We start from the raw sequence: 25,119 nt of genomic DNA on the forward strand, positions 1-25,119 counted from the left end.
TTAAAAACAGAAACATGACCTGGAATGGAAACGAAAGCAAAACGACCTAGAAAAACAGACCAAAAACGTAGCCTAAATAAGTACGATGCCAGGAGTGCCATTTACATGTACCGTGTTCGGGCCGGGAAATGCGGCTGAAACACGGATTGTTTTTCAGTGTCATGTGAATCCGGCCATAATGTCATTTATTTAAAACCCCATCATGGGGCCGGTTCTGCACAGGGCTCTGCTCGGACACTATAATGTAATCTCTCCCCAAAGTGCCCGCTCGGCGCCATCTGCCTGCCTCTGATGCAATTTAGACTGCTCTCGTCTGCAGTGGTCGGAGACCGGCTGAGGTGGAGACAGGCAGAGAGGGATGTTAGCGAACAAAGTGCCTAATTGATTATAGATTCTGTTAACCTCTTTCCTGCCGGGGAACAGGTTAATAGAAACTATAATCAATTTGATATACACTTCTCCTATCGTATTTCTGATAAAGTATTTGCAAAGGTTAAAAGTTGTGAAGTTACGTACAATTATTAAAGTAATATACCGTATTTTTCTAACTATAAGACGCAGATTTTAGCTACAAATAAATCTTGCTAAAAAGTCCCTGCGTCTTATAGTCCGCAGTCAAGGGACCCGGAATCGCCGGGCGCCATGACCGCTTCATTGCTTAACCCCTTCCCGACCCATGACGTGCCGACACATCATGAAGCTGGAGGGGGATGGTGTATGGAGTGGGCTCACGCACTGAGCCCGCTCCATACACTGCAGGTGTGACACACTGCTCTAACTGCCAGGAACAGCAAATTCACTGTTCCTGGCAGTTTAAAGGGCTTGTGCCATAAAACACATGTATCCCCTATCCACAGGATAGGGGATACATTTGTAATCGATAAGGAGAACGGGGACCGAAAGTTACCAAGAGCGCTGCATGAAGCTGTGACTTCCGCGTTCTGTGTCCGGCAGCTTCATAGAGATGAATGGGATTCTTCTGCGCATGCGTGAGCGACTCTCCATTGATCTCTATGGAGCTGCATCACAGAACCCGGAAGTCCAGGCTTCTCATGTATCGCTTTGGGTGACTTTCGGCACGGTCGGACCCACAGTAATTTCCCATGTAGCCCTTATTCTGTGGATAGGGGATACATGTGTTTTATGGCAAACTCCTTTAACTAGTTAAATGCTGCGGTCAATAGCGACCGCGGCGTTTATAGGGTTTGTCACATGTCAGATAGATGCAGGTCCCACCTCTGGGACCCGCACCTATCTCTAGAATGGGGCCCCCTAAACCCCGTTCTAGCTTTCTGTGCTCTCCCGGCCACATGTGGAGTTACTGAAACAGCGTAACTCGCGGAGCTACGCTGTTTCCATAACTCCCATAGAACTGAACAGCAGTTACGGAAACTGCGTAGCTCGCATGCTACGCTGTTTCCGTAACGGTCATTCACTACTATGGGAGTTAGGGAAACAGTGTAGTTACGCTGTTTCAGTAACTCCACATGTAGCCAAGTGGCCGCGGGTCAAGTCCCCTAGGGGAACTAAAAATGTGTAAAAAAAAAAATAGAAAAAAGTATTACAAGTTAAAAAAAAACAAAAACAATTTTCCCATTTTTCCCCAAGCACAATGTAAAAAATAAAATAATTTGGTATTACTGTATCCGTAAAAGCCCGATCTATTACAATATACCATTATTTAACTCGCACGGTGAGTTTAAAAATTGAAAACATCAAAATAGTTTTTTGGTCCCCTTAGTGCTTAAAAGATGAAATAAAATAAAAAAAAAAGTGATCAAAAGAATCGTATGTACCAAAAAATGGTGCCAATAAAACTACAGCTCGTCCCGCAAAAAGTAAGCCCTCACACCGCTCAATCGATGAAAAAAAAAATAAAAAAAAATTGGGCTCTCAGAATGTGGTGAAACCGAATAAATTATTTTTTAACAAATCATTTTTTTCCTACTCTAGGTTGTCTAAACCTGGATGCGTCTTATGGTCAGGTGCGTCTTATAGTCCGAAAAATACGGTATGTTAAAAGGTTATTATGTAAAGAAAATAATTTATTAAAATGATCTTTTGGTATTTTGTTTATTTAACAGTAATAAGAAAATAGATATTCAAATCGAAAAATCGCACATAGGGTTAAAAGAGAAAAAAAAAAAAAAGAGGATTTTTTTTTTGTCAAAACCGCCCAGCCCTACCTCCAGTTGTACTGATATTATATAGAAAAACGATTATAGTGCATAAGTGTGATAGATTACAGGTGGACCCTTCACGGGACCCGCTGACAGTAAACCGGTTAGCCCCGCAGACCTGACGGATTTAGGTCTTAGTGCACGATACAGCTGCTCTGTATACAGGATACAAAGCAGCTGTATCTCAAAGTAAAAAATATATATATTTTTTAATCAGATAACTTTTATTCAGATCCAAAAATAAACCGTATAGCTGTTGAATTACTTGGTACAAAAAAGAAAAGTAAAACAATACACATTCCCACCCCCCACCAAACCAACTCCCCAACTTTAGAATTAGTCCTTTTGGTCTAAGCAGATAAGTACTGTTCCAGGATATGCAACAACATTATTGCCATTGTGGTCATTTAAACCTAAGGTAATGTCATAATTAGACAATATGTAGTACATATACTAGTCCTTCTCAATTGAAAGACTGATGATAATAATAATTTATTTCAGTAATTCAATTAAAAAAAAGTGAAACTCATATTATATAGACTCCTCTATTTCCAGCATTTTTTTAATTTTAATGTTGATGATTATGGTAATAGTTAATGAAAACCCAAAATTACGTGTCTCAGAAAATTTGATTATATAAATCCAATATCAAAACTTATTTTTAATACTGAAATGCTGGCCTTCTGAAAAGTATGTCCAGTATATGTGCTCACTGCGATTGATTGGCCAGCAAACTCGCCTGACCTAAACCACATAGAGAATCTATGTGGTATTGTCAAGAGGAAGATGACACCAGACCCAACAATGCAGACAAGGTGAAGGCCGCTATCAAAGCAACCTGGGCTTCCATAACACCTCAGCAGTGCCACAGGCTGATCACCTCCATGCCACGCCGCATTGATGTAGTAATTCATGCAGAATCGGAGCCCAGAGCAAGTATTGAGGGCATATACTGTACATACGTTTCAGTAGGCCAACATTTCGGTATTAAAAATCATTTTTGAAATTGGGCTTATATAATCAATTTTTCTGAGACACTAAATTTTGGGTTCTCATTAACGGTTACCATAATCATCAACATTAAAAGAAAAACATGCTGTAAATAGATCACTCTGTGTGTAATGAATTTATATAACATAGGAGTTTCACTTTTTGAATTGAATTACTAAAATTAATTAACTTTTTGATGATATTCTAATTCATTGAGAAGGACTAGTATATTTGCCCAACCCAGTACCCAAATACCCCCCCCCCCCCCCAACCAACCACAGCTCCATGACACAGTCTCATCAGTCTTTCAAGACACCAGTATAATCTATCAATTCATAAAGTACTTCTTCCAGGCCAGTGTCTCGCTAGTTCCTGGGAAACCACCCCAGGACAAGTCAACCATTTCCCCTACTGCCGATCAAATTTCTGAAGAGCCCCCCATTTGAGATATACTCGTCTTTCCAAGGTGATCATATTATTTAGATACGTTATAAGCTCAGGCAAACCAGGAGGATCTTTCTGTATCCAGTATTTAGCTATAAGTTTTCGTGCATGGTAGAGAACAGCCAATAACTAGCCAGCTCTATACAGTCCCAGAACAGATATTTCAGGTCTGCCATATCTGTGAGACACCTAGGACAATCTGCAGACGATCCGATATGAGTCTGCCAGAGCAGCTTTGGCGTCCTGTACACTCTATGCAACAGAAACAATTGCGAACATCTATGCGCTACATTAAGAGATACCAGCTGTGGAGATACAAGCACCTCCTCCCACTCAGTTGTGAGAGGCCCCACATCACTTTCCCATTTACTTTTTACAGCCCCCAGTAAATCCCCTAGGTGCACCAATAGCATCTTCGTATACACCAGTGAGAGAATACCTTTAGTAGTATCCGATCCCAGAATATGTTCCAGAATGCCCCAGCTTGGAACATTCCAAATTAACCACCCTAGCCTGGGCCGCATGTCTCAACTGTAAATATTGGTAAAATGATCTATTGGGAATATCAACGTCATCTTTAAACTGTTGAAAGGATTTAAAATTGCCATCTTTATACAAATGATCCACATATTGCACCCCTTTCTGTTCCCAAACTTGAAAGCCTTCAAGTAGATAAGGGTTATTCCATATAAAATCTACCAAACCTGTCCAGAAACTCAGGCAGAAACTTCAACATCCGCTACAAACATATCATCCGCGTATAGCACTATATGTTCCTCCTCAGCTCCATATTTAACACCTCAAATATTTGGGTGATGTCTGACCGTACTCGCCAAAGGTTCTATTGCCAAAGCGAACAGCAGCGAGGACAATGGGCAGCCCTGACGCGTCCCTCTCGCTAAGGGGGACGACTCAGATAACACACCATTAGCCCGTATTTTTGCGACTGTTCCCAATACAAGAGCTGTACCCACTTCATTAAATTCTGCCCAAACCCGAACGGCTCCAACACCGCCCACAGGTACCCCCACTCCATACTATCAAACGCCTTAGCGGCATCGAGGGATAGATCAGCTCTAGAACGGGGGCCCTCTGGAGTCGCATGGATGTTTAAGAATAACTTACTCAAATTAGTTGCCGTAGATTTGGAGGGCACGAAGCCTGTCTGATCCGGAGATATTATAGATGCAATCACCCTAGCCAATCTACAGGCAAGAATTTTCACCAAAATCTTGATGTCAGAGGTCAATACAGAAATAGGTCAATATAAAATCAGGTTACGCCAAATCCTTTCCCTCCTTGAGCAGCACTACAATGGCCGCTTCATACATCGTGCGGGGCAATCTCCCCCTATTCAACCCATCTGTAAACATACTCAACAAGTGTGGCAACAAGTCTTCTCCATAAGTTTTATATATTTCTGTGCGTAAGCCATCTAACTCCGGCGCCTTATTCGCCATTGAGCGCAACGCCTCAATAGACAGTGGACCGTCAAACATATCTCGGTCCTCCGCACCCAAAGTTACCCATGGGATCGCTTCTAAATATTCCATTAATAGGTCTGTCGTATAATCCACCCAAGAGCTATACAGAGACATAAATAATCTTATTTTCAGCTTGTTCTAAACTATAATCCCTTAGCGATTTTTGGCCGTTGTTCCAATTCACGTGTGGCCGGGGTACCATCCCTAATGTGTAGCTCTTCAGTGGACGTCACTCTCTGCGTTAACTCAACCCCCAGCGTATATATACCCCTCACAGATACGACGACTTCAGGGAATCTCACAGGACATCTACCGGGACTGCAGCAGTATTAAAGTAAAAATATTCTAGTATAAGCGGGGCAATCTTGTCCACGTCTATTAACTTGACCCAGAACGGGGTTCAACCGCCACCCCCATCTCCTATGTCCTACCTCGGAACGAACTGTAACCCTCAACAAACATAAAAAAGTTACAGCTCTTCGAATGTGACAATGGAAAAATGTAAAAAATGGCTTGGACATTAGGGCCCAGAATGCAAGCAGGGGGAAGGGGTTAAAGACCATGTAAAACTACGAAACAGTTGAACCACACGCAGACTAGTCCCATTGAATGGGGCTAATCTGCGTGTGGCTACTTGTTTTGTTTTTTTTTTGTTTCTTTTTTTTCCCCCCCAGACGGAAGTGACAAACTTTTTTCCGCAACTCAGACTTCAATACCATGTGCAGACAGTTCCATGCAGTGTAAAGGGGCGGTTTACCTTTCAGATCAAAGACGCTTTTTGTAAACAATTTTTCATGTGTATTCAGATACAGAATTAGCACCGAAATACAAGTGAAATTCCGCCTTACATGGCCTTACATTGAACATGAACATGGCCTTACATTGCTGCTAATATTAACATCCAGCATGAAGCAGAGAAATAGGAAGCCTCATAAAGGAGTCAAAATCTAGTGGGACTAGGCAAAGAAAGAGGTAAACGCCTCTTAATAAATTTAGCACATCTTACTCTAGCGCACTTTCATTCTGGCATATGAAATGCCAGCCTCAGTATATTACTCCCCAAAATCTTTTCAAGTAAAATTGCCTAGAGGCACATTATACATACTTTTAACTTAAAGAGGCTCTGTCACCAGATTTTGCAACCCCTATCTGCTATTGCAGCAGATCGGCGCTGCAATGTAGATTACAGTAACGTTTTTATTTTAAAAAAACGAGCATTTTTGGCCAAGTTATGACCATTTTTGTAGTTATGCAAATGAGGCTTGCAAAAGTCCAAGTGGGTGCGTTTAAAAGTAAAAGTCCAAGTGGGCGTGTATTATGTGCGTACATCGGGGCGTTTTTAATACTTTTACTAGCTGGGCGTTCTGACGAGAAGTATCATCCACTTCTCTTCAGAACGCCCAGCTTCTGGCAGTGCAGACACAGCGTGTTCTCGAGAGATCACGCTGTGTCGTCACTCACAGGTCCTGCATCGTGTCGGCCACATCGGCACCAGAGGCTACAGTTGATTCTGCAGCAGCATCGGCGTTTGCAGGTAAGTCGATGTAGCTACTTACCTGCAAACGCTGATGCTGCTGCAGAATCAACTGTAGCCTCTGGTGCCGATGTGGCCGACACGATGCAGGACCTGTGAGTGACGTCACAGATCAGCACTGCCAGAAGCTGGGCGTTCTGAAGAGAAGTGGATGATACTTATCAGAACGCCCAGCTAGTGAAAGTATTAAAAACGCCCCGATGTACGCACATAATACACGCCCACTTGGACTTTTACTTTTAAACACACCCACTTGGACTTTTGCAAGCCTCATTTGCATAACTACAAAAATGGTCATAACTTGGCCAAAAATGCTCGTTTTTTAAAAATAAAAACGTTACTGTAATCTACATTGCAGCGCCGATCTGCTGCAATAGCAGATAGGGGTTGCAAAATCTGGTGACAGCCTCTTTAAATCTCTAAAATATCACATGGAATATTGTGTACATGTTTTGTCAGTTCTGTAGAAAAATGAACCAAGTCCATAAACATATCAAGGAGAAAACCACAACGTCTAAAACCAAGATTAGAATTGAGAACTGTAATAGCCGCTTTTGAGATTTGAGGTAAACTTGGGGGCTTCACTTATAGGGTAGGCGCACACATTGTGGAAATGCTGCAGATTTTGCATCCAGATATAAGGAAGGGAAATTCGCAGAAGACAGAATCAGACATGTAGATGAAATTTGAACAGCTCATCTACTTGCGGAGTATTTTTTCCCTGCAGAAATTGACCTATACTGCAGATTTTGAAAAGCGTACCGTGTCAACTTGTTACGGATTTTCACCACTTTAAATGTAGATTTCGCTGTGTATTTGCGTGCACCTAGACATATAGTGGAAAGCTTGAAATATATGGTGGGTGTGCAAAACAGACCTCAGCTGATGTAGGGGAAAAAAATCAATCTTGAGTTATGCACACAGCCGTATTACAAGTGTAACATATCTAAAATAGTATCATAATTCACAACAATGGAGGGAATAATTCAAAAAGTATACACCAGTTTTCTAGCATAAATGAGTTTCTAAATTTGGTGCACGCCGTAATTCCGAAAGTGGTGAAAAAGGGGCGGGGTTTATTCATAGGGGATGGGGCCAACAAAAGGAAAACAGATTTCTCAATTTACACCAGAATCTGGCGCAAATCTACTCCTGCTCAGAGCAGGCGCAGATCTGCATTTCTCACGCACGAACAGCCAAAAATGCGTCAAATATACTAAGTGTGCACATATAATATATTTGGTGACATTTCCGTCAACATAAAAAAGTTTAAAACTAGCTTTTGAGATGCCAGTCTTAACCCCTTGTCGACATTTGTTGTAACCGTGCGACATGATTGGCAAGGGGTCTCCGCAGTTTGTCGTGCTTACGACAAGTTAATGGCGTGGACAGCTGACACCCTGCTGTAGCGGCCGGGACCGGAGTTGGCTCAAATCCTGGCCAATTAACAATATCTAAATGGTTTCTAGCCGATCGGCACCACCACAACGCGACCGCAGGGGTGTTGATAGTTGCTATGGCAACTGGAGATCTAACAATGGCCTCCAGGCCTGTAATTTAATAAAGTCCATTAGGCCCTGCCTTCAACAAAACGTTCCTACAAAGTTAGAAGCATATGGTTGTCCAAAATGTATTAGTATGCTTTAGTATTAAGATTTTCTTTTACTGAAATGAAGGGTCCAAGGTCAACCCCTGAAGAACAACCCCATAGAATTATCCCTCCTTCACCAGACTTTACAGTTGGCTCAATGCAGTCAGGCAGGTAACGTTTTGCTGGCATTCACCAAACCCAGACTCGTCCATCAGACTGCCAGATAGAGAATAATGATTCATCACTCCACAGAACACGTTTACACTGCTCCAGAGTCAAGTCGTGGCGTGCTTTACACCACTCGGACGCTTAGCTTTGTGCTTGGTAATGTAAGACTTGCATGCAGCTGCTCGGCCATGGAAACCCATGCCATGAAGCTTCGGCACACCGGTTTCGTGCGGATGTTAAAGCAGTTGTCCGCTACCAGACAACTCATTAACTATCCACTGAATAGGTCATCAGTATATCAGTGTGGGTCTGACACCCGGACCCCGTGCCGATAAGTTGAATGGGCTGCCTGTGGGCACCGGATGTTATTGCACAGTATGCAATGTGTGGTGCCAGAATGCAGTGGCTCTGTACATAGCATAGCAGAGGCCGTGCTGCCGAACTGCAGCTCTGCTCTTATTCACTTGAATAGGAGCAGAGCTGCAGCACGCTGCTATTTTGTGGGCGAGGCCATCTGCTTCCGGCACGAATGTCCGGTGGCTGGAGAAGCTGATAAGTGCGGGGTCCGGGTGTCGGACCCCCACCAATCATATACTGATGACCTATCCGGTGGATAGGTCATCAGTTGTCCGGCAGTGGACAACCCCTTCAATGCCAGAGGCTTGGAGCTCTGTAGTTATTGAGTCAGCAGAGCGCATGACTTTCATGCACTATGCGCCTCAGCACTCTGCGACCCCATTCTGTAACTTTACATGGTCTGCTACTTTGTGGCACAGTTGCTGTGGTTCTTAAACGCTTCTACTTTTCAATAATACCATTTATAGTTGATCGGAGAATATCTAGGAGGAAGAAATTTTACAAACTGACTTGTTGCAACGGTGTCATCCTATTGCAGTACCACGCTGGAATTCAGTGAGCTCTTTAGAATGACCCGTTTATATAGGCGAACTGCATGGCTCGGTGCTTGATTTTATACACCTGTGCAATGGGACTTACGGGAGCGCGCTTTGTTTGATCATGTGCAGTAGCTCCTGGCCACCTCTGTGCATCTGGTGCATGCACAATAGTATTTGAGCCATCCTATTCTGCTCTACTCGGCAGATCCAGACAGAAAAATAGCAGAGTAAACTAAAATCTGGGTATTAAACTTGTGCTATTGCATCTGCAAATATGATGAACTGATGCAGGATGATATTGCAGTGATGGAGGGCAAAGTCGACAGAACGTGCAATGGGGGAGAGGATGAGCTGACAGGTATCAGGTATTTACTCCCCCACAGCACGTTCGGACAGCTTTGCCCTCTATCACTGAAATAAGAGTATGCATCCGTGTATTAGTTGGGGTCAGTGACAAGGTTGAGTAACAACCGTAGTATTGGGGTGTTTTCTTTGGAACATTCCTGGTAGCACAGTGCTACATATGGACGCTCTCCCACTATCCATTCTGCTTCCCTTCCTACTCCTTTCTCGCTGAAATATGCCTACTTTGTCAGTATATAAAAATGGATTGCTACTCTGATAGTAAACCTGTCAATCTTATTCAACTTCTCCACTGAATGTTCTGACCTTGAGTGGCGAGTGCTGTGGGTTTAGCCCTCTTTCACTGATTTGTCAGTCTAATGGGAGCAAAGTTGTGTCAAAGGCTTCCATCCCTGGTACTGGAGCCAACAGCAGTATATGTCATACTGCTGGCTCCCATACTGGAAATGGGAGTCAACGTTATGTATTCGGTGAATGGGAAAAATAATATATAGCATTAGTATGTGTTACAATGGCTCCTGTACCCAGTGTTAAAGCTGAAAACATGACATATACAGATCGTAAAATGGGAGTAGGGCGTTATTAGTAAGATTCACAAAAGCAAAGGCAATAGCAAACACTCTTACCATTTAAAGAGGCTCTGTCACCAGATTTTGCAACCCCTATCTGCTATTGCAGCAGATCGGCGCTGCAATGTAGATTACAGTAACGTTTTTATTTTTAAAAAACGAGCATTTTTGGCCAAGTTATGACCATTTTTGTAGTTATGCAAATGAGGCTTGCAAAAGTCCAAGTGGGTGTGTTTAAAAGTAAAAGTCCAAGTGGGCGTGTATTATGTGCGTACATCGGGGCGTTTTTAATACTTTTACTAGCTGGGCGCTCTGAAGAGAAGTAACATCCTCTTCTCTTCAGAACGCCCAGCTTCTGACAGTGCAGATCTGTGACGTCACTCACAGGTCCTGCATCGTGACGGCCACATCGGCACCAGAGGCTACAGTTGATTCTGCAGCAGCATCAGCGTTTGCAGGTAAGTCGATCTTACCTGCAAACGCTGATGCTGCTGCAGAATCAACTGTAGCCTCTGGTGCCGTCACGATGCAGGACCTGTGAGTGACGTCACAGATCTGCACTGCCAGAAGCTGGGCGTTCTGAAGAGAAGAGGATGTTACTTCTCTTCAGAGCGCCCAGCTAGTGAAAGTATTAAAAACGCCCCGATGTACGCACATAATACACGCCCACTTGGACTTTTGCAAGCCTCATTTGCATAACTACAAAAATGGTCATAACTTGGCCAAAAATGCTCGTTTTTTAAAAATAAAAACGTTACTGTAATCTACATTGCAGCGCCGATCTGCTGCAATAGCAGATAGGGGCTGCAAAATCTGGTGACAGAGCCTCTTTAAACTACAAGTACAGGACACTTGAAACTGATATTGCATATACATCGACAGAAGATTATGGCAACATGGAGAGGGCGGCATGAACTATCTGAAAGGTTCCCTTTAAGCAACAACTTTTTATGTCCTTTTGTTAGCTAAGGTTTCCAATTTGGTGCATGACAACTAATCGCAACTATGCTTAGGATGTACTATCAGCAGACATCTATTGAGTGAACTTCCATGGATTTCAATGATTTATTACCATATTTTCTAACCATGTGGTCATAAACCTAAACGATCATATAGAAATCATAAAAGGAAAAAAAAAAAAAAAAAGTTTCAGGATTTACCTGTTGAACTGTAACACTGGGCATCATAAAAGCATCAGGTGTCATTAGTTTAGGCTTTGAGTCGGTTGGCAGCAACAGAAAATCTGTGGTGGTTCTGACACTTTCAGACTGAGATTCACGAATGGATTCTGAAACAGGCAGCCTTTCCGTTCCAATATCTAATTGATCTGGAGTAGCTGAAAGCAAACAGACAGATTGCTGAAATAACGGTTATAAAAACTGAAATGCCGTCTGTATATAGTCTTAAGTAACAAAAGTCAGATAGAATGTAGACATATAGTGGAGGGAGAACAAGAGATTCTGTACTGGTGGCGAAATCTGCTGTAGGTGCCCTTAACGGAAGCTTACTTGTAGTCAAAAGTATGCCTGCATGCGATCCTAGTGTGCCAAACCATGGGACAATACAGGTTTTTGGGCACTTGCCCATGCCTGCCTCATAGCATCTGGCAACTTAAAGGCTCAGAATGGTGGAAATTAGAGTGGCTGACAGACCAGACCTGTATATGCTCCTGACAGCAATGGGCCATACGGATACGCCAAAAGGTAGAAAAAGATGTGAACCGCACATCTAATTCATATACATTGTCTATTGTCGCTAATAAAAATTTATAAACATGTAGGGGCAGTATCTTCAAGGTTGACAGGGCCATGATGAAGTCACAAAACGAAAGGAGGATTGGGGGTTCCAAACCTTGCTAAATATTACCAAGCGGCTCAAATAGCCCAGCTCACCCTTTACCACGCACATCCCAAACCACCACTTTGGCTCCTTCCTGGAAAACCCGGAAAAAGTCACCCTCTAACCATAGACACAGTGGTATGGCTCCCCCCACCACAATGTAAACACATCGTTAACCCCATTATGTCTAACTCCTTGAAGATCTAGGATTCGATTAACCCCTTAATGACCGCCGATACGTCTTTTTACGGCGGTCATTAGTGGGCTTTATTCTAGAGCGCCGCCAAACTACGTCGCTGCATTAGAATAAAGTAAACAGAGCAGGGAGCCGTGAAATCTCCCTGCTGTCAGCTGCCAGAAGCAGCTGAGGGCTGGGGGCGTCCCTGCTCTGCCGGGTGAGATCGATATTAGTATCGATCTCACCTGTTTAACCCTTCAGATGCGGTGCACAATAGCGAGCACCGCATCTGAATGGTTTTGGAGAGAGGGAGGGAGCTCCCTCTCATCTTACTGACACCCGGCGATAAAATCGCAGAGTGTCTGTGTCTTCTATGGCAGCCGGGGGTCTAATAAAGACCCCCAGGTCTGCCTGCAGCGAATGCCTGCTAGATCATGCCGCAGGCATGACCTAGCAGATGCCTGTCCGTTTTAAACGGACAGGCAGTAATACACTGCAATACAAAAGTATTGCAGTGTATTATAATAGCGATCGGAGGATAGGGAAGTCCCCTAGTGGGACTAGTAAAAAAGTAAAAAAAGTTTAATAAAGTTAATTTAAAAAAAAAGTGAAAAAAAAATAATGAAAAACCCAGCTTTTCCCCTTACAAAATGCTTTACTATTAAAAAAAACTACAATAAAGCAAAAAAGTTACACATATTTGGTATTGCCGCGTCCGTAACGACCCCGACTATAAAGCTGTTACATTATTTAACCCGCACTGTGAACGCCGTAAAAAATAAAATAAAAAACAATGGAAATATTGCTGTTTTCTGTTAATCCTGACTTAAAAAAAATGTGATAGAAAATGATCAAAAAGTCGCATGTACTCCAAAATGGTACCAATAAAAACTGCAAGTCGTCCCGCAAAAAACAAGACCTTATACAGCTATGCCGACGCAAAAATAAAAAAGTTACAGCTCTTCGAATGTGACAATGGAAAAATCTAAAAAATGGCTTGGACATTAGGGCCCAGAATGCCAGCAGGGGGAAGGGGTTAAATATTCATTCCCTCTCATTTCCCTCTTCCAGCCCCTAGCTTTGATAATGCACTATTTCTACCCGGTGTGGAGGCATCACGTGTGTTGCATGCTTGGTCCTCCATAGGTCTTACATGGGTTCATCATTTATTCTTATCAAGTGGGATAACATCTTTTCTAGCCCTACAGGAAAGGTTCAATGTACCGCTCGGAAAATATTTTGTTATCTACAGTTAAAACACTGCATACTCCCCCCTACTCAGACCAATCTCATTGAGCACCTCTCAAACTGTTTAACCCCTTAACGCATTATCACGTAACTGTACGTGTATAGAGTGAGTTCGCAGGCTGAGCTCGCTCCATGTACAGCAGGTGGCAGCTGTGTTACACAGCCGACACCTGACTGCAACGGGCGGAATCAAAGTTCACTTTAATTCCGCCCATTTATCACCTTAAATGCGACCGCGACATTTAAGGTGTTAGAATCAGGGGGGCGCCCCTTCCACGATCGGCCGGTAACAACAGTTCTTATGGCAGCCTGGGGGCCTAACAAAGGCCCCCAGGTCTGCTATCTTTGCACTCCTTTGAAGCTCTGCCTGCCTACATTAGTATTGCAGTATATCATGCAAGTGATCGCTGCTTCAAGTCAACAGCTTTTGGGACACTTCGGAGAAATGGCTGTACCACTGGTTCCACGATCAAATCAATGTAAAGCCGAGCTGTTAGTGTACCTGAAATGAAGACTAGAGGGGTCCGGCTACTGTACATTATGCCACCCCACACCATAATCCCTGGATTAGGAACGGTGTGACATTCCCTTGTGATGGTCTCTTCATGGCGCGGCCCACAGTCTCCAGACCAATCTCTGGCTATCATTGCGTCCGAGACAAAAGCGGGACTCATCGCTAAATAGGACAGACGTCTACTGCAGTCTTGCTGCGCACCATGGTAGCTTTTGAGAGCGGTGGCGTGTGGTCAATGGAACACTTGTAGCTGGACGTCTGTCTCGTAGCCCAATGTCGTGAAAACACCTTCCGATGTAATAAACCAAGGTCTTTCTGTTTAAGTATTCTGTCCCTTTCAGTTTGCGATAACTGCCATGTCGACGAACAAGAGGCATCGCACAATCATCCCACACCACTTGATCCGACTTTTGAGGTTTCATGTGGCTAAAAAAAACCTTTGCTTTCAATCTGGCTTTTATGCCCTTCCCACGTGCCAGAGACTGGTACTAGGTGCTTGAAATTTTGATCATTAGCAGATCTTGGAGTCACCTGCTACTTCCTCGATTTGCATAACCTTATGGCTTGCCCTTCTTGGTGTTGCAATTTCAATGTTGAGTAGCGTATATAAACATATACATACATAAATACACAAATATAAATTATATCACAAAAGGCTTGTGGACACCTCTCCTAACTATGGAGTTAGGGGGTTTCAGCCACCTATAGAAAACCGGTGCATAAAATAAAGCACACTGCCATGCAATCACCATAGTCTAACATTTGTAGCGGTATGTGTTGTATTTAAAAGCTCAATGACTTTAAATGTGTCACTGTCATAGGATGTCAACTTTGTCACAAGTCAGTTTGTGACATTTCTGGCCTTTTAGATCTCCCTCAGTCTACTCTAATTGCCATTATTGTGAAGTGGCAGCTCAGCGACAAAGTAGGCTACACAAACTCTGAGCAAGGCCACAGATTGCTGAACCACGTGACGAATAAAAATAGACTACTAGCCCTGGCAATTGGGATTTTACCCTGCAACTCATGCATTTGGCAGTGTGGTTGTAATGATGGGGTTGGGAGACGGACAAGTGAGCCCTAATCTACCCGCCACTCAGTCCCTGCCTACTTGCACGGCCCGTCCTAGGCGACGGCGGACAACTGGGCGATGGTCCCTACGCTCAATAGGTGCATGACAGACAAACAGACAAGGGTACACAGAAGCTAAGGGAAATGGGGCAGTTGCCCACGGCAAGACCGTGATCAACAAGAGTAGTGAACGAGCCGAGTCAAACCAGGAGTGTACGAGGTACCAAACGCAGAGTAGGAGCGTAGTCAGTAAAGCCAGGGTAAAAATGAAGCAAGGTCAATAATGATAGCAGGAGCAGCAGAGCCAGGAAACAGGAAAGAATCACAGGCAGAGACAAGCAGGAAATGAAGGTATAAATAGACCGAGGGTGGGAGCTAGAACCATCTGGCCAGGCTGTGATAGGTTTTCCCACTCCTGAGCCTACCAACCCGAGTGGTAGCAGATCGAGTCACTCAGACTCAGACTTAGGAGCAGGTGCAGAGTGATTAACCACGGGCGTCGACACAGAAGCTGTGTCTGGCAGATCCTTTTCAGTGGTGCAGAGTTAGATATGGTCACTGACAAAATCAAGCTTCATCACTTCCCGATAAAAGATGGCACAGAAGGCACTTTCTGCTCCTCCTAAATTGGTCTCCGCTAGTAGTCCTGATAGGACTTCTAGTAAAGTGGGCATTTGCAAAGATTTTTTGACTAGGGAAAAAGGACGAGTACAGGGCACAATCTTTATTACAGCAATTACTACCAAAATAAAAACGCAAAAAAAAATGTTTTTTTTAATTTTTTTTGCAGGATCCCAGTGTATTAAAAAGTCCCCACTTTGCAACTAAACAGCTTCCACTCCTCTGGGTATAGCATTCTACAACATTAGAGGGTCTGTCTTTTGCCCATTAATCCAGAAGATCATTTGTGAGGTTAGACGTGATGTTGGAGGAAAGGGCCTGGCTCGCAATTTCCGTTCTAGTTCATCCCAAAGGTGTTTGATGGGGTTGAGGTAAGGGCATAGAGCGGACGCGTCAAGCTCTAACACACCAAACTTATCCAACCATGCCCTAATGCACCTTGCATAGTGCACAATTACATGCTTGAACAGAAGGCCTTCCCCAAACCGTTCCCACAAAGTAGGAAGAATACAATTGTCTTGGTATGCTGAAGCATTAATATTTCCCTTCACTGCAACTAAGGAGCCTAGGCCAACCCCTGAAAATTAACCCCATATCACTATCCCTCCTTCACCAAACTACAGTTGCCACAATGCTGTCAGTCAGGTAACGTCCTGATATTTTAGACACCCAGACTAGTCCATCAGACTGCCAGATAGGGTAGAGCGATTCGTCACTCCACAGAACTTGTTTCCACTGCTCCAGAGTCCAGTGGCGGCATGCTTCAGACCACTCTATCCAACACTTGGCAATGTACTTGATGATGTAAGGCCTGGATGCAGCTGCTCTGGCATGGAAATCCATGTCACAAAGCTCCCGGCACACAGTTTAAGTGCTGAGGTGGTTTGGAGCTCTACAATTCTTGAGTCAGCAGAGCGTTCGCGACAGCCGAGTTGCAGTGGTTTCTAGACTCTTCTTCTTTGCAATACTAATCAGTTGATCGTGGAATGGATAGGAGGGAAGAAAGGTCACAATGCTGCAACAGTGGCATCCTATTACAGGACCACGCTTGAATTCAGGGAGCTCTTCACAATGACCCATTCTATCACAAATGTTTGTATAGGCAACTGCATGGCTAGATGCTTGATTTTATACACCGTGGCAATGGGACTGAATAAGTACTGTATTTAGGCAAATAAACATGCTTTGTACTCCTGATCAAATTACTTGAGCCTTGATTTCCTTTCTCAAGTTTTTCTTGCCTTCGATTACAGCAACTCCCTAAGGTGATTTTGGCTCAAAACTTGAAAATCTCAAAACACACCTGTCCGGAGTATCCCAAAAGAGTTTAATTGGATTGCAATCGGAACTGTGGTGTCAACCATGTTCTTCAGCACCTGTTCTTGTTCTTTTGACTAAACATACATTTTGAAAAGACAGGAGGTATGTTTTGGGTCGTTACCTTGCTGTAGTGTAAAATCACAACCAATAAGACAGGTGCCAGTGGGTATGGCATGGCGCACCAGGATCGTGTGGTAGCACTTGGGAGTCCATAATTCCTTCGATTATCAGCGTCACTAACCGCAGCACCTAGTATGGAACCTACTCCATGCTTGACTGTGGACTGAATGCATACAGGAAGCATGTGCTCACCTGTCGCACGACGAACGAACTTTCACCTTTTGGAACCAATCAACTCAAACTTTGATTCGCCTGTGAAAAGTACCTTCTTCCACTGACTAGCGGTACAGCTCCTGTAATTTTCAGTGCACAACAGCTTTTTCTTTTTATTAATGTGCCTAAGATATGTTTCTCGGGCTGCAACACATCCCTTCAAGCCACTGGCTATAAGGCAGCGTTTGACAGTCATGATTGACACACTTCTTTTACGCGTTTCCATCAGAGCAGCATGGATCAGACGAGTTATGAATCTGACCCTAATGTTTTGTGGTCACTCAAGGTTGTCCAGGTTGTGGTCGATCAGCTAATCTCAAGGGTACACTGCAAGCTGTGCTGTTATTGGTGGCAATAAAGTCAGTTTTGGGTTTTTTTCTATACAGTTTCATAGAACAGTTTCTTAAAAAATACAGTATTTAAGGGCATTTATATAAATAATGTATAAACACGATGCATGCGAGTGTTGAAAGTATTTAAAATATTAGACACTTATTTCCGTGCAAAACACACAAGTTGATTTTTTTTAAAGAAAACCAATGAATCTGGGGGTGTAATGTAATGAATGAGAGGTAGTGTACGTATATACAAAATATACAATATATATCGGTGCAGACTTATACCAAAAGTAAACTAGCTATATGGTCTTTACGGCCTATACGACCGGAAGTGCACAGAAGGAATGTGAACAGAACATTCGTGAAACACCACAGCCATTAACTGAAATATGCCTTCTACTAAAGTTAAAAAAGAATAAAAACTATTTTCAAACAATATAATTTATGCCCAAAGGAACGGATTATTTGAACATCTCGAATATAATCATTCAAGAAATACTGCTCCAAGACACTTATAATGTGGACATAACATACCTAAATCATCATGCTCCCCTTTTGAAGAAAGGGCAGCCGATTCTGTTAAAGGGCCCTGGTGAGGTTTAAATCTGATCTGCACATCCTGCAGAGCCCTAAAAACAATGGAAGAACGTTTAGGATACACCTGCTCATACAATTAATATCACAGTGCTTAAGAAGAAACACGTAACTTACTTTATATTTAAAGTTGAGTAAAAAAGAAAAGAAAAAAAAAAAATAGGTTTGGAATATCAGATTATTCTATCTGAAATTTCTGCTCAAGGGTTCTCCATCATTTGCCAAAAACATTGTGAAAACACTGGTCAGTGCAGTATTTTATTGCACTGGCAGTTTTACAGTGTACTGAACACGACTTAGGCTCTGTTCACATCTGCTTTGGGGTCCCGTTCGGACGTTCCGTTGGAGCTTTCCGTCAGAACGGGACCCTGAATAGACACAGACGGAAAAAGACTGACCCATAGCTTTGCTGGAAGCAATAGCATAGTAGACTACACTATTGCTTCCAGGAAACACGACGAATCCGATGCACAACAGAGACAAACGGAAACCATGGGCACCGGATTCGTCACCATTGAAATCAATGGTGAGGGAAACGGAAACCTCTGGTTTCCGTTGGTGTCAGCTTGTGTCTGTTCAGGGTCCCGTTCTGACGGAAAGCTCAGACGGAACATCAGAACGGGACTCCAACACAGATGTGAACAGAGCCTTAGAAAAATGTCCATACAACGCAGTTTGTCTGTTAGACGTGTAATTTTATCTTGAAATTTACTTACAAAAGAATGTTGTAGAACTGAAAATACAAAGAATTATAGGTACCTCAGCAAAAAAAAAAAAGTTTTAAGACACTTTAGCTAAAATATTGAAGAAATGTAGATTTTTCTGATGTGTCATCTCTGCAAACAATATGCATTCGCCTAAAATACAAGTGTCAATTTCACACATTTTTGTTTGCCGTGTCTTCATAGTAGAACATTTTACGGTTGGTTCAAACGTCACTAATTTGTTGCAGATTTTGCTGCAGATTTACAGTGCATCGGGTTTCAACAAAACCTTAAAAGGTTTTGTATACCTTTTTTGGTTTTGTTTTTTAAATAAAATAGTGCATCAGTGTGATTGGTGCAACTTCCTAAACAACATTTTATTACAAATTCTTTAGTTTCTGAGATACAGTTGCTTTGTATCCTGTATACAGAGCAGCTGTGCCTTGCACGGAATCCTGTATTCGTCAGGTCAGCGGTACGGACAGGTTCCGTGAAAACGGGTACTGGATGTCAGGAGACTACTACGTAATCTACTATGGTATTCATCCCATCACTAACGATGGAATCCTGGCACAGCGGAGACAAAACTGAAACCATTGGCACCGGATCCGTCACCATTGAAATCAACGGTGATGGAAACGGAAACCTATGCTTTCAGTTTGTCAGAGATCCGTTCCGACGGAATGCTCAGACGGAACAGAGCCCTGACGCAGATGTGAACTTAGCCTTAGCCTACTCTGCTGGAAAGGTTCTATGTTTACATTTAACAGGCCTCGAAGTAATCAAGCTTGGGTATGTTGTGTAACTAAACACAATTATAATTGGTGAATTGGTTTACTGAGAAACTAAAAGGGCCATTTATACAGGGCGATCATCATGTGAATAACCATAATATCAAGTAAAAGATAACAATCATTGGCCAGTGTAAACAAGTTCAGCTATAGTACGGCCAATGGGAAATTGCTCGCTTGTTGATGATCGAATCTTTTATTATGGCCTAAAACCGTTTGTCGGAGTGCTATCCCCACAGGTTAACAGGAATCTGCTAGTCCTTAGACTAGACAGTAGATGTGGAAATTTTGGCCAAAGCTCAAAAGGATGAAAAAGAGAAGCGAACTTACACGCAACTGAAATTACTAAAATACTCTATTATTGTTACATATAAATGAATGTCTACTGAATATCGATTGGTGCAAATTTTAACAACTTTATCCACAAGAGGCACTTGGGGGCAATTGGTAAAGGTTATACTTTTACTTCAATAAATGAAATAATTTAGAAAATGTATTTTGTATTAAAAAATATAAAAAATTATTTGTTTTAAGTGCAGTAACTTAGAGTGAGGCATGTACAGTAATACCTTTAGTGACCCTAAAACCCGTCAATCACTTCCATCAGGGTCTGGTCAACCACAAGTGCCCAAGTGAGATCTGTAGTCGTTTTAGAGACAGTTGATCATTTTAGGTTCAGGTGGGGTCAGCCGTGTTTTAGCTTATCGGAATTGTATTATTTTTTTTTAATATATCCAGTTTTAGATTTTAGCACATCATTTAGATTCTAAGCACTGTGGCCAAGAGATTTTATTCTGAATCGTCATACACCAGGTATACTCTGATTAATATGATGGTCCAGCAGACCAATCTATACATGGGGCAATTCCTTGGGCGCACCCCTGCATCACATTATGAAAAAGGGGCAAAACAGGATTCACACAAATACAATAGAGCTCTGCAAATTTTAGGGACTGAAAATAACCAAAAACCAGGGACTACTGGTTTGCTGATATTTTATGCAATACCCGCATTGATCGTATCATAAGCAGGACACATTTTGAGGGCCCTTCTAAAAAAGGTCTACACTATAGCGATAATACTCTCTGCCAACTCCCACAAGACCCTAATTATGACAGGCTGAATAAAACCAGGCCGATTACTGACCACGATATTTATAAATTCTCTGAAATTTACACCACCGATGAATCCCACATGAGCTTTAAAGGGGGGGGGGGCCCTTATCCAACAGTACCTTGCAAACAAACCAGTCCGTGATGGAATTAAATTGTATAGCGTGTAAAAGCAAAACCGGATTCAAAAACCGCGTTAAAGTTCAAGAATGGACACCTTAGATTGCCCCACATCCCTCGGTATCTGTGCCAAAAGAATTTGGGCCTGATGCACACCTTACTTGGGCCAGGGATATCTCTTGTGCTTGGACATCAATTATAGTATCCTCTTCCTAAAGTCGCTTGCAACCAAATCCAAAGTAGACCATGTTACCATAAGAAAAAAATCAGAGGGAACGGCCAAAAACTTGGGTTCATTTTTATTTTATTATTAATTTTATGTTATTGGCCATTATAAAATAATTTTAATTTATTATTTTCTGCCAACTGACAAAAATGTTAATAACCTTAGAACAAAATTAAATGTTTTCACTTTACCCCTAGATTAATACCTAAACGAGGTGTCAATTTACAATTGGTCACACAAAATAAGTATATCTGTAAAAACCCTCAAACAAAACTGAAAACGCTCACTATATCCCTAGCTGAAAACTTTGAAGGGAGTCACTTTAAGGCCTCATTTACACGAGCGTAACATACGCGCGTGCGACGCGCGTGCTTTTCACGCGTGTCGTACGCACCTATATTACTCTATGGGGCAGTGCAGACGATGCGTGAATTTTGCACAGCGCGAGTGCGTTGCGTAAAACTCTAAAATTCTGAGTTTTTCGCGCATCACGCACACATTGAAGTCAATGGGTGCGTGAAAACCACGAAGGTCGCACGGAAGCACTTTCGTGCGAACTGCGTGATTCGCGCAAGAGCTGTCAAACTGAATGTAAACAGAAAAGCACCATGTGCTTTTCGGTTTACAAACATCCGAACGGAGTGTCTTACACATGAGCGAACCGACCTTTACCGGGTTCGGCCGAACTCGTTTTGACCGAACCCGGCAGGAGACAGTCACTGTGCAGGGTGCTGAAAGAGTTAAACTGGTTCAGCACCCTGGACAGTGACTTCCGATTCCAATATACGTGAACGTGTAAAAAAAAAAAAAAAAGTTCTGACTTACCGATAACTCCCGGCTTCTTCCTCCAGTCTGACCTCCCGGGATGACAATTCAGTCCAAGTGACAGCTGCAGCCAATCACAAGCCAAGCACAGGCTGCAGCGGTCACATGGACTGCCGCGTCATCCAGGGAGGTGGGGCCAGATGTCGAGAGGCGCGTCACCAAGGACGCGTCACCAAGGCAACGGCCGGGAAGTTCTCGGTAAGTACGAATCTTTTTTTTTTAAACAGGTTACTCGATATGGTGATCGGAATGCACTGTCGAGGGTGCTGAAAGAGTTACTGCCGATCAGTTAACTCTTTCAGCACCATGGACAGTGACTGACGTCGACTAGCCTCATCTCTATGATGGCGGCTGCGCGAAAATCACGCAGCCGCGCATCATACACGGATGACACACGCAGCTGTCAAGTGCCTTTTGCGCACGCAAAACGCTGTGTTTTTTGCGCGCGCAAAACACACACGCTCGTGTAAATGAGGCCTAATAATGAGTTCAAACAAAAACACTGAAATGGTATACCTGCAATAAGATTTTTTTCATGGAGCATTTTCTTTAATAACTGATGGCGATATCCAATTTTTTTTCACCTGTTATTTCGACTTAATCCTGCAATATTCGACATTCAGTTCTATTTATTTTCATAACCGTTTGGTGATCTGGGCATAGTTCTTTTTATTTGGAGGTTATTGAAAACACGAGCTGTTCCTGCTCAATACAGTATGGCCTTTCTTATAACTTTGTGTAGGTTTTAGTGCAACCTGTTATAACCGATAATTTTAGTAAAGCCAACAATATTTTGGGGATTAGTGATCCTTTATTGTCCCTATAGACTGGTGTTGGACACTGCCCATTCATATATTCTGTAGTCGATACGTCATTCTGCATACTTTTCTGTTCCTACCTTGCCGGGCAGGGATACGTTATGGTGTGCCAGCTTCACTTGGCACATCCATGCATTATACAAAGATTTATTGGGCTAAGGAGACATTGTACAACCAATTCCTTTAGAAAAATGTTTCATTAGATAGCCCTGTAGCTGTTCTTCCATCATGTGAACATGTTTAGTATTTTTTTCGAATGTATTGTCCTTCACTTCATTCTATTTTTATTTTTCCCACTCTAACTTACTATATACTAGAGCGAGTTGATGTTCTTTACGGCTTAAGACATTTGTTGGTCAGTACGACAGTCATATGTACCAGCAAATGCAAGGTTATGGACATGTGTCATTTATGAGAACGAACTGTCTTTTATTTGATCCTCATTTTTTCATCCTCACATTGCAACAGCGACAGATTTTTAAATTTTTTAGTCGATATAGCTGTACGAGAGCTTATTTCTTGTCGAGTAGTATTTTTGAATGTCAATATTTTGGGATGCAAATAAATTGACTAACTTTCATACATTTTTCAGAAAAATAAAAATTGGTTCACCTGGACGTACAACAACGTTTGAACTTTAAACCTACTGATCGGTCTAAATGCGGCAACACCAAATATGTATTTTTTTTTTTTTTACATTTTAGTGTTTTAAGCCTGTTAATATTACAGAATATTAGCACCATAGAGGAGTTTCCACACATTAAGAAAGGGAGTTGCCCAGATACAACTCACAGGGCTTGATTTATTTACATAAAACAATTAGAGCCTTATAATTTTGACATATGGATGTGATTTAAAGAGACTCGGTTACCATGTTTATAACTTCCCATCTCCTAACTAATCTAATAGGCGCTTTGACGTAGATAATGTGGTGTGTTTTTTAAACATTTATTATTGATGATCGCCTCCAGCCACAGCAGATTCAGATAAACGTCCTGGCACGGCCAGAGGCGATGTCTGTTCAGTCTTCCGTCGCTCCGGTGAAGGAAATGCGGGAGGAAGTCACGTCACAGCGTGATCTTGCGAGATCACGCCGTGCTGTGAATCAAGCTGGGTTGGAATGAAGAGAAGTGTATGATACGGATTGGTCAGCGTCATACACTTTTTTATACAATGCCCACTTGGTGAATAGAAAAAAAAACAAACACCCAGTTGGGGATTTAAAAAAAAATAAAATGCATAAATAAAAAAATGTTCATAACTTGGGGTCAATAATAAATGGGTTTTTAAAAACAAAAACAAAAAAAATAAAAATAAAAACAGTAGTTACCTACATCAAAGCATCTATTAGATTAGGTAGGAGATAGGCAAGTTTTAAACTGGTGACAGAGCCTCTTTAATAAACATGTTAAAATCGTGAAAGCAAAATTCATGTAAACAAACTTACTTTGTGTGCACACAAAAGAGCTTTATAAGAACAGCCGAGTCCTCTTCGTCCATTTCCAGTGTATCTTCTATAAATACAGGAGGAAAAAAAAAAAGTAGTACAGGAATACATTTGTTAAAATACAAAAAGGTAAGCATATTATTTCCGTAAGAAAACAGTAGTACTTTAATGAATGATATAAACATCTCTCCATATACAATATACTGAATATAAAAATGCACACAGTTCCTTGTGAAAGTTTTCCTTGTTATTTCCTGTTCTGTTGAATTACTACCGTGAATTAAAATTAGATTTTTGGGCGGTACTATTTGATGTAAACAACATGGTTACCAATTTAAACGTGCAAAATATATATATATATTTTTACTGCGACACCAACAATAATTAATACAAAAAACAATTTAATGTGCATTAGTAAATACACTTTATGGAGCCTCCTTTTGCTGCATTTACAGATACAAGTCTCTTGGGGTTTGTCTCTATTGGCTTAAGTTAGATGGTTGTGTTGGTGTACAGCAGTTTGTAAGTCATGTCACAGACTCCCATTTTTGTCTGGGGTTTGACTAGGACATTCCAAGACATTTCACCCCTTACTGACAGCCATTTTTCATTTTCATTATTCCCCCCCCCCCCCCCCTTCCAAAGGCCATAACTTTTTTTTTTTTTTTTTTTGTCAACAGCCATATCAGAGCTTATTTGTGGAGGGACAAGTTTACGTTTTGCATGGCATCATTTAGGCGGCGTTCACACGGGGCGGATACGCTGCGTTATAAAACTGTGTGCCGCAGGGAATTCCAGGCG

The 25,119-nt window shown here is 42.2% G+C and overlaps 1 protein-coding gene across 1 annotated transcript in view; it reads right to left on the reverse strand.

Annotated features, from left to right (window-relative positions):
• The window catches only part of EDC4 (enhancer of mRNA decapping 4), a 203,121-nt gene that overhangs the window by 97,119 nt on the left and 80,883 nt on the right, over positions 1-25,119 (reverse strand). The window contains exons 13-15 of the mRNA XM_075837480.1: positions 24,319-24,385; positions 18,216-18,310; positions 11,380-11,555 (exon numbers count right to left, since the gene is read on the reverse strand). Coding sequence (XP_075693595.1) covers positions 11,380-11,555; positions 18,216-18,310; positions 24,319-24,385 — 338 coding nt within the window. The remainder of the gene's footprint in view (positions 1-11,379; positions 11,556-18,215; positions 18,311-24,318; positions 24,386-25,119) is intronic.

The sequence above is a fragment of the Rhinoderma darwinii genome, chromosome 9, assembly GCF_050947455.1.
Source record: "Rhinoderma darwinii isolate aRhiDar2 chromosome 9, aRhiDar2.hap1, whole genome shotgun sequence".
NCBI classification, from domain to species: Eukaryota; Metazoa; Chordata; class Amphibia; order Anura; family Rhinodermatidae; genus Rhinoderma; species Rhinoderma darwinii.